Source organism: Saccostrea echinata, unplaced genomic scaffold (assembly GCF_033153115.1).
Source record: "Saccostrea echinata isolate AGI-Se365-2 ecotype Australia unplaced genomic scaffold, CSIRO_AGI_Sech_v1 ptg000009l, whole genome shotgun sequence".
Taxonomy (NCBI): Eukaryota; Metazoa; Mollusca; class Bivalvia; order Ostreida; family Ostreidae; genus Saccostrea; species Saccostrea echinata.
The window spans coordinates 51,801,258-51,815,789 of record NW_026889758.1 but is presented as its reverse complement, the minus strand read 5'-3'; the positions used below and the strand labels follow the sequence as shown (position 1 = coordinate 51,815,789).

Below are 14,532 nucleotides of genomic sequence, written 5' to 3'. Positions count from 1 at the left end.
GACCTTTTGAGCCATAGAGAGTTGTGATAGGAATTTTTTGGTGAGAAAAGCCCAAAGAAAACTACAGTTATCATCTGGAAAATGTTATTTTTTAAATGTGCATGTATGAATTTTAACCTTTGACCTCAAAATCAATAGGGACCTTTTTTACTGATTTGTTGCATAATCATTTTTTTAATGAGTTCACCAAAAAAATCAACTGAGACACTGGAATTTGCAAAAATAAAACTAAATCTAAAAAATCATTTTTTATTTAAAAATATATTTGTACAAAACATGGATGAAATCTGAGTAAACTTGGCACTATGTGTCTTCCACATCCTCCTTGTTGTCAGAAATTATCACAGATTTTTGTTTATACTTAAGTTCCATTTCCTCACAGTTCACACTCTTTATAATGTCATCCACAAGTGTTTTATTGGAGGAGAAGAATTTTTCCAGATCCTCTTCATTGGATTTAACGATCTGTTTTCTCAGGAATTCCACTTCTCTGGATAGGAGTTGTCTGTCTCGTAACAATGCACTGTGCTGGGCCAGCAGATCTAATATCTTTTGATTAAAGTAAAAAAAAAGACATTAGCAAATAAGTTTCAGGTAAACACACAACTCTAGTTACATAAACAATTGAACTTTGTTATCTTGAACATTGATATCCTGTATACAATGGATATGTGGGAGAGTTGGAAGGTCTGACCACTTTTTCTTTTTCAATTTTTAAAACTCTATGATTCTAAAAGTGTCATGTGAAACAATGCAATGTTAATATAGACATTTCAGTTTTGACTGGTGAGAGGGGCAAATGTGTGCAAAGGGAGACAACTTGATTACTGAAATGATCTAAAGCAAACTATGCTTGTGTTCAGTTCTCCGTCTTTACAAGAAAACATGTTGTAAGATAATTTAAGAAGAAATACTTATTAAATATTTACCTGTTGTCCTTGCTCCTGAGCAAGTTCATCCATCTTTTTCAGTCTGTCTTTCATTTTCTCATGCACTCTGCCATGTTGATCTGCTTGGTTGTCAAGATCTTCCAACCGTGTTACTGCCCTCTCGAGGCGTAATTTCAGCTCTTCATTCTGTCTGCGTAGTTGACCATTTTCATTCCTACGAAAATAAAAACAAGCAATTAATCTAAAGATCATGGTAGACAGAATAAATTTTTCCTAGTAGCAAACCAGCTTTTATCTAGGATTGTTGATTTTATGTCCAATATAGTATTCACTTTAAGTACAACAAAACATTTACGTTTTTACAATACAGTGTAATATATACATGTACATGATGTAAATCATCACAAAAATGTTGACTTTCCAAAATTAAATGTAGATTAGTAAACCTGTTTCTTTTTGTGAGTTTTTCTATCTGTCCTGCTTGTCGTCTACATTCATCGCGTAGTTTGCCCAAAAGACGATTCTGTTTCTTCAGCATGACATCCATTTCCTGTGCTGTCCTCTCTATCAAAATATGAAATATTTACTAAAATATAAAACAGATAAATGTACTGCTATCTTATATTATGTTTTAATGTTTACCACAAATAAAAACCTAAAAACTTAATAAGCCAATAAAATTCTGTAAAAGCTAATTTATAGTACATTACTGATGTGATTAGTGACCTTGACCTTAACTATGACCTTGTTGTCTCCTACATCAATAAGCATTACATTACCATGCTTGTCCCCTATGTCCTCTATAAAACTGTTCAGCTCTTCCTCTCTCATTTGAGCTCTCTTGGTCATGGCTTTCAAATCCTCATTTCTACCCTTCTCTACACTCTCTTTGGCCAATTTCGCTAAGTGTAGCTTCAAACGAATGGGAAAACATTAATTATCAGAATATAGTAAATCATGACTGTAGTCTATATACTGTAAATCACTGTTTATTCGCGAGAACTTTATTTTCACGTAATTACGCAAGACGGTCTGCTCACCAAAATTTCGTTCTCACGTTTATTTTATTAGTATAGAATTATATACACCAATAACCTGAATTCGTGAAAATTTTGTCTCGCTTATAAATACCAAATACCTTTCTCGCAAAAATAAGGTGTCGCAAAAATTTTGTGATCTACAGTAAAAGGATAGATAAAATCCTTCTTTATTATAAAATCACTCTTATACTTCAAGATGAAATACATAATAAATGCTCTAATGAGTAATTTTGCTTTTTTTCAGGAAGTTTAAAATAACCCTGTTATACATGTATGATGTCCTTTAACTGCATTCATAAATGCTTAAAGTATCTATCTTTTTGCTGTATCATGTCACATCAGTTCTAAAAATCACATCACATATACATGTTACACATAGTATTCTACTATACTAATATACCCTCATGTTTCCACTGTGGGATTAATAATGATAAAAAATACATTTTTGACAATGTTTGGTAACCAAAGCTGATGATAATTGTATTATAATCGAGTAATATCAGGGTTATAACTTTTCTTTAAAAAACACACACACACACATTCAAAAAATTGCATCGACTTTTTTAAAAAAAACCTTATACATGTACCTCTCTCTCTAAAGCCTGTGTATTTGTTGTTAAATGAATACACTCTTCTTTACTGTTTACAAGTCCCCTCTCAGCTTTGTGTAATCTTCGTTTCAATGCTTCAAGCTCCATCTCTAGTTTACTTTTATCCTGTAAATGTTATGTACAAAATCCATTAAATTTGATGCAGGAAATTATAGTGTTTATCTCTACACAAAATTTCCATTTGGTAAAGCTTGAGGAGCAATATAAGCTTTTTTTCAATAACTGAAATATTTAAAATGAATTTACTTGGTCCCTCTCTCTCTTTGTAATTTCCAGATCTTTCCTGAGATGGTTGACTTCCTGAGATGCATGGCTCTTCTGTATGGAGGCGTGGGTTGATTCTGTGCGATATGTTTCTGCTGCCTGCATTAGAAAGTGTTGATTCTTACATTTTCATCATTAAAAAAAAATACCATCATACATAAATCTTGTAACTTAAGAAAATAGATATAAAATGTTTATCTAAATCAAGAACAAGTTTACTTTGATTCTCAACTGAAAATATGAAAATGGTGAAGTGGAAGCCATACTTGAATATGGACAGAACCTATAAAGTCAAACTTGCATAACTTAAATATATTTGAAACATAAGTTTTTAAACAATGTACTCTTACCATGGAAGCCTCTTTGTCAAATCTGCGAAGCTGAATCTTCATCTCATCTATTTCATTGATGTAAGCGACTTTTTCACGAGACAGCTTGTCAACTTGTGCAGAGGCTGCTGCATACTGGTCAGTCATTTCCTTCAACTGTTAAAGAGGACTTATATATGATAAAGGATAGCGGAACTGTGTAGAGGAAATATAACTGTAATCAAGTTGTGAATTGAAAAATCACTGAATAACTTATTTGATAATTGTAAATATATCTACATCGATAAAATATTTATTTTTTGCTCAAATACAAGCACGTGAGATTGGATGCTCATGAGAAAAATAAGCAATCTAACAAACACCTGTGAATTTTAGTCTTATAACAATAACATTTTCCATTAAACTTGTTTCCTTTAACTATTAAGTTGCAGGTATATGCAAACAGTTTATTAAGAATCTACCAAGATACATTTCTCGCTTATAGATCTCGGTAGATAAAATTTTAAACGCATGGTGATTTTTTTCAAGATCAGAACGTACAAAATAACACAGAATTGAACTTTGACCTTCAGAGACTGCCCACCTTTTTGTTTATGGTGTCAATCATCATCTGACTTTCTCTTCGAACACTCTCCCTCTCCTCCAGTAGGCGGGCCTGAGTGTCCAGGATGTACGAATCAAATCTCTTCTTCATATTATTGAGTTCCTCTGATAGCTGCTCTTTCTGAACTAAAGCCTGTGAAATACATATTATTTTTCTATTTTTTTTTCTGAAATTTATCTGAATTTTGAAATCTCGTCATGACCAGATTTTTACATGTTGGAGGTTGGCAAGTATGATCTCCTACAATTCTTATTAGCATCAAAATTGGTAATTTGGATATTTCTCCCTAACTAATTCTATTTCTTTGCAGAATAAGTACTAGGACATTTGTAAATACATGTCTATTTAGGCACTGGTTTTTTTTCCTATTTCATGGTGCTAGAAATTATTTACAGGTACATGGATATGCAGACTAATAGATAATGTGTGATGAAAAACTGAATGAATACCTGTGTGATTTCAAGCAAATAATTAAAGTGCAAAAAATCATTCAAATCCTATATTTAAAATTATTCTCTACTGTTTAAAAGCTACAATAGATTCCTTATTAAATGTGATGAATTTATAATCACATAATTTTGCAACAAAAACACCTCGCAAAATAAAATTACTCATTCTTATTTTTATATTGCTGAAGTACATGTAAGAACTCTAAATTAAGAGTCCTATCGTGAATTCGAGTTCTTGTGATTTAACATCTACAAGTCTTTTCGCAATAAAGTTTTCACTTAAAAGAAGAAATCTACAGCGTCTATTTATATACTTTCTGAAACAGGTAATCCATGTGAAATCACTGTATATTTCACTTTGAAGTTTAATTGTATTGATGTACATGACATTCTCATAAAATAGAAAGAGTTTAATAGCAAAAAAGTGGAATGTTAATATCTACTTGTATATGAGAAAATCAATATATTTATCAAGAGAGTAATGAATATGCATGTACACGGAGTGTATGTTGCTGTAAATAACTTAGCAAACAATTAGACCCATTCTGGCTATTTCATATTTCATTGATTCAAAATACGATCTAAAAATACATGTAATTAAACTTGCAGTTATATAGAACATTTTTTACTTGGGTCTGCTCCAGCTGAGCCTGCTCCACCATTTCTATTCCTTTCTTTGTTTGCTGGTACGCCTCCTCCTCCCTTTGGGCTAGTTTCTGGACGTTGGATTTTAGACTGGTCACATGTTCCATTAATTCATCTCTTTCTCTACAGAGCAGAAGATAAAAGGATCAAAATTAATAGGCATGGAATTAAGCAGATGGCTGTCTTATTTTTGTAAATAATACTTGTATGTGCATGTCTGACTTACTTTTTACAATAATCAATGATTTAATATAACATTTCCCCTTGGTTTATACTTTGATGTTGAGAAATCAATGTTTATATATATATTTATTCATATTGCTAATTGTGTATATTTATAACTTATCCATAGACAATGACTTGGAGAATCTTCCGAGTACATGCAGTTTTAATCATACTGAAGAGCATTAATCTAAAATATTTGTTGCTGAGTATTAATCTCACAATATTTTTGCTTAATTACCCATCTTCCAATCATGGGGAAAATACACAGGTAAGAATGCTCTTTTTTATTTAATCATACCTAGTTAATTTATCAATTGTGATTTGGAGGTAGTTGCGTTGTTTTTCGGAGACAAATTCCCCATTTTCTCGAGTTGGAATACTGTCATGCATTCGCAGCTGAGATCTTAGATCCTCCACCATTTGCTCATACTTTTGGATCTCTGACCTGAAGAAAATAAAGTGCAACATTCAAAGCATGTAAGAAAAAAAATAAACTGAAAACTACAATGATACAGATTAAAAATTTGCTTTGCCCTGTACAGAAAATGGTATTTATGGAATGTGACAAAAACTTTTTAATTTTATTCATTTATTTTTTTTTTTTTTGGCAATTTTGGAAGATTGATAGTTGCTGAACGTCATTTTCTTGAAGTAAAATTATTTCAAAAGCAATAATCTGCAGTGATAAAGAGCATTTGTGAAGATCACATCACAAAAATATCAAACATTTTCAATGCTTACTTTTAATAATAGAAATATTACCTTGAATGTTCCTGCTGAGTCTCGAGTCTACTGACTCTTGCTGAATGAAGTGAACTAAGCCTCTCCTGAAAGCAAAAATATAATACACACTTCACACATTATTTCTGCTCAAAAAAGATAAAATATTTTAATATTTATCCCCAGCACTTCTCTTCAAAATTTAGAGCAATTAAATGAACTTCTACAATTACCAGTTCTACTTGGAGATGTTTGAGTTCTCTTGTGTGGAAGATGTGATCAGACTTATCTGCTAAGAAGAAATTCTCAACCTGAAGAGGGAAAAAACATTTAAAACTTTAAAATTGATTTAAAAAAAAAAAAACAAAAACTGACGCAACAAAGATATGCTGAAACATTGCTAGAATTGGCACAAGGACAATTAGTTCCTTGTGATTGGTTCAATACATTATATTCTGACTACCTTCTGATTGGTTCCCTGTATTCTGACTACCTTCTGATTGGTTCATTGTATTCTGACTAACTTCTGATTGGTTCATTGTACTCTGACTACCTTCTGATTGGTTGGTTACATTCTGACTACCTTCTGATTGGTTCATTATATCCTGACTACCTTCTAATTGGTTCATTATATTCTGACTACTCTCACCTCTGAGGCTTCCATATTGATATTCTCACCAACAACTTCTTGTAGGATACTTGTTTTCAACTCTTCATGCAATCTTTTGTTTTCCTCTATAATCTCTGATAATTTTGCTCGAAGATTTGCTAATTCATCCTGCAGAAAGAGTTAATGTCTTTTATACATTATGATATGTGACTTGCCAGAAAAAAAAAAGATGAAGAAACATGCTGACTTTTCAACATCAAAGTCAATTTTATACATTAAAAAACATTGTTTTAGAAAATAAAATAATATAATAGATTTAACTGAAGGTTGATGCTTCTTTACACTTCTATGACAGTAATTGTTCACAGGGAATATTTTACATTAGGTTTCCTTCATGACCTTTTTTAAAGATATATAAAGTAGTGGTACAATTTGAAAATATGAAAATAATTTTTTTAAAAAGTTGTAAACCTAATATTTATTCCTGTATGTACAAAGAGGTGTGTTGTTCAGAGAATATCAATTAGACTTCAAATGGTTCTATTGCTAATATTAATTGGCATCAAATAGTTTAACACTGAAATGATTGCTTAATGATGGGTTGCTAGTAGGGCTGGGTATTGGCTAGAGATTTCGTATTGCTATATATTGCGATATTTTTAACTGTATTGCGATATGTATTGCATTTTTTTCAACGCCAATTAAAATGGCATTTTTTTATTTCATTATCTTCCATTTACATGCAGAATGTGCATAACTGTGCTAAATGACCAGGAAAAAAATTATCTTGTTGATTTAATTACATTTATGCATCGAAAACACCAATACAACAGCTTTTGCCATACCATTTGCTACGATCGCAAACGTTTCTGACAACTTATACTGCATATTTTTTTATAGAAAACCTGAGCCCAAACATTTTGCCGATATATCGGTACTACAAAAATGTATTGCAATACGATATTTTTTCCCATTATACATGTACCGCAATATATCGGAATATTGGTATTATTGCCCAGCCCTAGTTGCTAGAGTTAAAGTAACAATGTGTATGCCAAGAATATTCCAGGACTATGGAATGGTCTTTAATGGATCTCATTAACCTTCACTTACAATCATCTCCATAAAAAATTTAATTTAATCCATGTTTAGTATCATCATATTAAGATCAACCCACAGTTAATGCAAACAAAACTTGAATTTTCTGCATATTAATGCTTTATTAACCATTGACAATTGAGAGTGAACTGACTTTAATGTAGCGGTTCTCTGCCTCCAGCTGTTGACAGTATCCAGTCTGAGCCTGTATCACAGCTGCTGCCTCCTCCAGAGAGGGAACGCTACTGTCTGAGGGTCGTGATGGAGGGGGAATCTGTCATTATAAGTACAATTTTAACTTAATTGATATTTTATAATGATATCTAATAAATATATATATAATAATATATAATGGAAAGATTGATATTCTTTTATGTTCTTAACTTAATTACTATAGCTGTCTCATTGTCATGAACATTTAATGTTAATTAAATAGCAATCAAAGCATTCATATACTTTTTTATTCAAATATATAGACTGATGTTTTATATATCAGTATTCACATATTTTGATATGAAAGCTTTTTAAAAAACCATGTGACTTTTTCTTTTTAAGCAGGCTTGTAGTTCATTTAATAATGGACAATAACAATTTTCCTTTGTATGTATTTAATTAACATAATGATTTATTTCTTATAGAGGACCTTATAAATAGTAAGTAATGTTTAAGTTAAAAACATATTTCAATACTTTGTGCCCTGAATTTATTGACAGATTGCTAAATGGAAATTTCCTTTGATAAATTGATAATAAAATCTTTATCTAAGGGATATATTTATACAAACAAGTGTTTCAAATTCATCATAAAAATTTAGTTGGTCCTTTAACTTTGAAAATTTTTTTTAATAATTTCTAGTACTGGACAATTAAGTCAAATACATCTATAACTCAGTTACAATTCCTATATCCAGAAAAATTACTTCAAACTTCCCTGGCCCATCAAAAAGAGGATAATATTAAAATTAATAATATGAATATTAGTTACATTTCTTTAATTTCATCCCCTTGTATTTCATATTGGTATGAAATACATAGAGGAAATTCAGTATGATTTATAACTGGATATGGAAATTTCATACAAAAAAGTCCTGTATCACGAGTGAAATAATTTCCATATCCAACTACAAAACACTGAATTTTTTATTTATTATATTTTCTTTTCTTTTTCTTTTGCCTATCTTTTCAGGCATTGTTGTAGGCTAGCAGTGACAACATTCAGCCGAGTAGTTATGCGATGTTATATCTATGGCGACTGCAAGAATGAAAACTGCTAAACTATCACTTTTATTCAAGGGATAAATAACATACAGTAATTCATTGTTGAAAATGTCATAAATAGTATAATTGCACTTGAATTTTTTTTAATTTCAAACATACTTGTGAATCTTGGCTGAGCATAGCATTGAGCTTTGAGACTGCATGCTTATATTTCTGTGGCCGAGCATTTTCCTCATACCACTTCAATGTGCGAGGATTCACGGTGGCCTGAAGCTGGATCTTTGCTTTAGTTGTCTCTGCTCTATGTTTGCCAGTAGACGTCCCCAACAACACATCCTCAAGTTCGTGCAAACTAGCATTTGCTCGCTCTGAAATTCAGAAAATAATATTTAAGATTAATAGTCTAATTTCATTATCAAACTGATAACATACAAATCTTGTATTAAAAAAATTTGGAAAGTAAATGCATATTACCAAATTAAACAATGCATATTCTGCACTATATAAGTCATTCATTTGATCATATATATTATAATATATACACTAAGTGACTTGTCCAAACATGTTTGTAATAAAGTTCCTTACAATTGTTGTGCATTTCATTTTAATGCAATTAAAATAAAAGCAAAACAAAGAACTGTATAAATGACATTAAAAATGGTTGGAATAAAAGTAGGGAGGTGTTCTTGAAGAATTATCAGGAAATGTCAACACCCCCCTCCTTTTGTGTTTTGCAGTCAATGTAACTAACGATTCTTTCGGAAGGAACAAAAGATAACATAAAAACACCAGAGAATAAAAATACCTCTGACTGATCTCTGATATTTATCTACAGCATCACCGTGTTCTTCATATGAATACATTTTATGATTTTATCCTCCGTGTAAAACACATTTGAAGAGAGTTCATAACCGGAAGTTTACATTCTCCAAGAATAACGCACACTCTTCAGATAGACTTCCGGTAAATGATGAGCTCATCCATCCGAAGAGATAATGATATGAATTAATAATCATATGGGTTACAAACATCAGAATTGTCCACAAAGATGAGTGCAGATACTTGCAAAGTTGTCATGTACAGTTAGACCAAGAAATGGATGGCGGACAGAAGGTCATGGTAAGATAAAAGCATGGTCATCTTGGGAAACTCGTGATATCGTGGACAATGTCCCAAAAATTCGTCTGCTCTATCTGATAAAAAAAAATGATTTTCTGATTGATTTAAGTGTGGTTCAAAACATATTTTTGAAGATATTGTCATATAAAACTCACCCAAAGAAAACATTGAAATTGATTTTATTTCTAATATCTATTCAAGTAATGAATATGATAATGAAGCCTGTACATTTATACATGTGCTGTACATACTTATCCCCCCTGAGAATCAAGCTGATGGGCCAGTCTCTTCAAATTTTAAGTTGTCTTTATCTGATATAAAAGGCTGTTTACTTTCATCTTTGTAATGGTTTTTATGTGGTAACTGGTAAGTTGTACACAAAATAAGCAAATATATGCATTCTTAAGAATGTAAAATATGTTATTTTATATATGTATATTACGTACATATTGCAAGAGTCCATGGAAGATTGAGGTCTTTAAAGTGGTGACAGAGGTGTAAGGTTCCATGCAGTGTGATTAAAATCAAACCACCCACTAGCTCTTTTATTCTGATGTTCGAATGGAAGGACCTTCCATGCTACCATCGAAGTAAAGGAACGTAGTGGAAGGTCTGATTTTAATCAGACTGGGTTCCATGCTCAAATCTGGGACACTATAGCTAATCAGTAAATCCCAAAAAAGGGAGATTTTTATACATGTACAATGTATATTGTCAAGATAGATGTCCTTTAATTTAGTCTCATAAGCAGTATTGGTTCTTATTAATGCTAGAACAAGGGGAACTTTTTATTTTGAATATTTAATTACTCTGCCTCAACTTCATGCACATAGAAACAACTTTAAAGTACTAGTTGCAATGTTTAAATTGAATCCACCACAAATCACCCATGTCAGAAGCTGAAAATATGAACTCATTGGGCTCCGGCCAGCTTACATCTAAATTTGGGGAAAGGACCATGTCCAATTGTAAGTAGGGAAAGTTACAGTCAAAATTGGGAATCTTAAAAGAAATGAAAATTATTAGTATTACAAATACAAGTTTGACCTTAAAATTAAAAATGTTAAAATATATTTAATGGAGAGACTTGTGGTGCTTTAGACTTGTTTTGATGGCTAAATAGCTAGGAAATATTTTTTTATCTATTGTTTTAAACCATTTTAAGCAAATTAAACAGAAATCCAACAAGGACAGAAATAAACATCTTTTGTTGTTTTGAAAAAAAAGCATCTTATTTTGTATTTGAATATGGCTGACTATCAGCCTCCCTTTTACAGAATCCTCCACCAGAATTGAGAACTTTTATCCTCTCTCTCTCTCTCTCTCTCTGAATGTAGAAAGCTAGCAAAATTTATTTTGTTTTACTGTTTAATCTTAAAAGATCCTATGAACATTTGTTGAAAGCATTAGCGCAGAAGCAATAGAAAAGAATTATCCATACATATTCTAGCAATTCCAGTGATATTGTTATAATGTTATAACCATTGAACTTGTTGAAGTTATTGGGACCGAAACCAATCCCTGTTATGCTACTTTCATAGCAAGTAAATTAACTGTAACAGTAAGCCTTTAAGGGTACTAGATTTGCATGAAGAGTGCATACATATATTATAGTGATTATAGTATATTCATACTGTCAATTCAGATTCTTATTATGACCCTGGTCTTCCATATTTTTTTTTTAAAGTGAGCAAATTGAAATTTAGAGAGTTAGGTCCATTCCTTAATTAGCATCTGTTAGCCTACCCAGACTAATTTTGCATGGATGATGCATGTACATCTCTGACTCTATCTTCTCAATCATGCTTTGGGTGCTTCAAGTAACATATAATTTATTTAATCAGTTTATGAGGTTGAAGTTTTGGGTGCAAGTTAGTTAAGAAGTAGAAGTCCTTCATATTGACCAAAACTTGCATGAGTGGGATAGTCTTTCATACAACATAAATTATTGGAGCAAAGTAGAAAGATTATGTTTTGGAAGCAGGAACATTTCTTCCCAAGTTACTACTGTTATTTACAAGTCATTGACCTGACTTGCAAAGCTTGCATACAAGGATCGTGACATATGCCTAAGTTAAGTGTACTTACATAATAGGAATTCAAACGAAGGAGTTTTGACGCTTGCAATTCAGGTAGTAACCATTACCAACTAGTACATGATAGGTTCTTTTTAATACAGAAATTTTTTTTGGCATTTTTTTTAAATAGGCATAAAAATCTATGGACTATAGAGTTCTATGAAGGAATTTTATGAATCAAAATTAAGTTTGTGATTGGTTAAATGTGTGGGAACTGAAAAAGTCATGATTCCTACTTCTTGTGTTTTGAAAGTATGAATTCTCTTTAAAATTAACTTTAGATTATAAGTTGATAAGACCTTGTCAGATATGTCATTATGTTTTCAAAGGGGTTTTACATGTCCGTTTCAAATGTTTAAAGGAATTGTGTGCTTTTGTTGAATGTTTGCTTTGTATTTGTTTAAATACAATTTGTACAAGGTTTTTTCAATGTAAACTTGGCCGTTTAAATCAAATTCAATAGGTGTAGACATTGTACTTAGAACAGCATTTTAGAAGGTCTAGTGTTAAAAGATGGGGATGTATACACCTTTAGTGGTGTTCTGTGCATATCATGGACGTCCGAACCCGACAGAGTGGATTCTTCTGGCAGAATGAAGTAGGTCTTCGTGAATTTCTGCTCGGCCTTGAAATGGTAAGATCGAGGGACTAGACAGATTGTTCATGACGCATGTTTGTCAAACATGATTTTTTTTTTTTGTAAGACTGTTGTACAGATAGAAGACCAGAATTTTTCCTTAACTACTTGAATATTTTATTCCTGGTTGGGAAAACATACCTTAGAGAGACTTTTGTTTCAGGGGGAATGTGACTTGGTTTTGTTCTTATCTTTTGTTGATATAGAAACAATTATGAAAGGAGTATACATCTTTGTAAGTGGAATTTCTTAATTTGATAGCTGCATGCACCTGCTTAATTGATACATAGATTGTTATATGCAGAAATATTAGGAGACATACTGGTATTTGGTTGACATTCATGTTGGAAAGGAATTTTCATTTAATAAGTAACCATTGGGCAAATCCTGTTTTCAAGTTAATTTAAAAGTGAATTTTCTTAACATTGATTACAACAAATCTTCACTTCATTTGTAGCAAGGGGCTACCAACCCACACACTCGTTAATATTTGTATATGTATTTTTTTTATTTATATAATGCTAACGCCAGTAGCACTTTCAATCCTGTAAAAAAAATTTTGATTACACCTCTGTTACCAATGCTAATCAAAACCTTGCAAGAGAAACATTTTTGGGGCACTTTAAGGACTGACATAGCGATTCCACTCCATGTCCAGTCATTATGTTGACTGTGATATGAAAACATGTCTTAAATCTTTACAGATTTCCTTATTATCCTGTTAGATAATGGCTGACTCATTGTTTAGGTCCAATATCCCATATCTATGTGGACAGTGGAATAACTATATGGTAAAAGAAATTTTTATTTAAAAAAAAATATTTTGTGTGTTTTTGACTTGATCAAGGCTATTACAGGTATATTCATGTACTTTTTGTTATCTTTGCAATCACTGCAGTGGATAACAATATAAAAATATTTGATATTGATATTTAAAGGACTGTATTTTAAATGAATGATTGTTAGACTAGTTATGTCTGGTTTATTTTTTTTTTTTTTTTTAAGATTAAATATATAATTAAAACTTAAATGTGTAAAAAATTAAATTAATTGATGACAAAAGATTTCCACAGATCAAAGTTTATTGATACAGATCTTGTGGATAAATACTGCATCTTTGTTACAATTAATGTAAAAGGAACAGAGTCCTTTACAAAGTAGCCAGTAATTGGCTGCAAGAGAAAATCTTGCAATATTTACCCACAAGTAATATTTAAAATATAGGTAAACCATAAATAAGGCATTGATATCGCTTCTAAAGTCCCCTCTCAAGCCATTAGTAGTGCTTGATATGTCATCCAACCAATATGTAAAGACCCGTAAATGGACTGAGAGATAAGACTGATCCATGCATGTAATTCCTTTCAATTGATAATTAGAAATGGTTTTAGCTTATCATATCTTGTTTTTGAGTTATTACCTCAAGTGGCAGGAGGGATAGGGATAAGCAAATCTGTACAAATTGAATATTACCCTGAGGACAGAGAGAGGTCAATATAGTATTGTGTTCTGCCCCATCCCAAGGGCAGAGTTTCTCTGAGGGGCCAGGGATCTGCCTGGGCCAGTTATTTTGGACATAAATTATCAGATTTGTTAGTACTAGGCTACTGCCATAAGTTGACAGTTTGTGTGTGCCAGTAATTTGTGTTAAGGAGCCTGTAACAATATTAGCTTGGTCAATACGACTCTTGAGGACTGTCGTTATTTTTCCAAGTTATTTGGAAAGTTTGTCCTGCCGTTTTCCTTTCCTTGGTATTTACTTTTCTCTGAATTGTGGATGCCAGAAATTGTGGGACATAAAAACACTGCTGTTTTTCATTGTGAAGGCATGAATAGTGGACAAATAATTGCGTTTTCATCACACCCCTGAATCTGCAGTGGGATATGTATGCAGTCTACCCTAGCTTTGTATTAGACATAGATAACTTCTGTAAACCTTAATTCAGGTTTTTATTAAAATTCTTCAAGGAAGAATGTGATCATACCTGTATGTGTG

General features: G+C 31.8%; 1 protein-coding gene and 1 long non-coding RNA gene across 2 annotated transcripts; one reads left to right on the top strand and one right to left on the bottom strand.

The window, feature by feature from the left end:
* Positions 1-289: 289 nt before the first annotated feature.
* LOC133183079 (serologically defined colon cancer antigen 8 homolog) lies at positions 290-9,625 on the bottom strand. The gene is made up of 16 exons (XM_061318019.1): positions 9,508-9,625; positions 8,862-9,070; positions 7,640-7,759; positions 6,427-6,555; positions 6,011-6,088; positions 5,820-5,884; positions 5,356-5,502; positions 4,817-4,955; positions 3,718-3,870; positions 3,156-3,290; positions 2,788-2,904; positions 2,518-2,646; positions 1,670-1,802; positions 1,337-1,454; positions 930-1,104; positions 290-549 (listed from the first exon to the last, which is right to left on the bottom strand). Exons 1-16 carry the CDS (start codon positions 9,563-9,565, stop codon positions 304-306), a joined length of 2,151 nt encoding a protein of 716 aa, XP_061174003.1. The 5' UTR covers positions 9,566-9,625; the 3' UTR covers positions 290-303.
* On the top strand, positions 7,725-8,788 carry LOC133183080 (uncharacterized). Its single transcript, XR_009720579.1, has 3 exons — positions 7,725-7,771; positions 8,124-8,138; positions 8,671-8,788. It is a non-coding gene; the product is annotated as an uncharacterized LOC133183080 (long non-coding RNA).
* Positions 9,626-14,532: the final 4,907 nt, after the last annotated feature.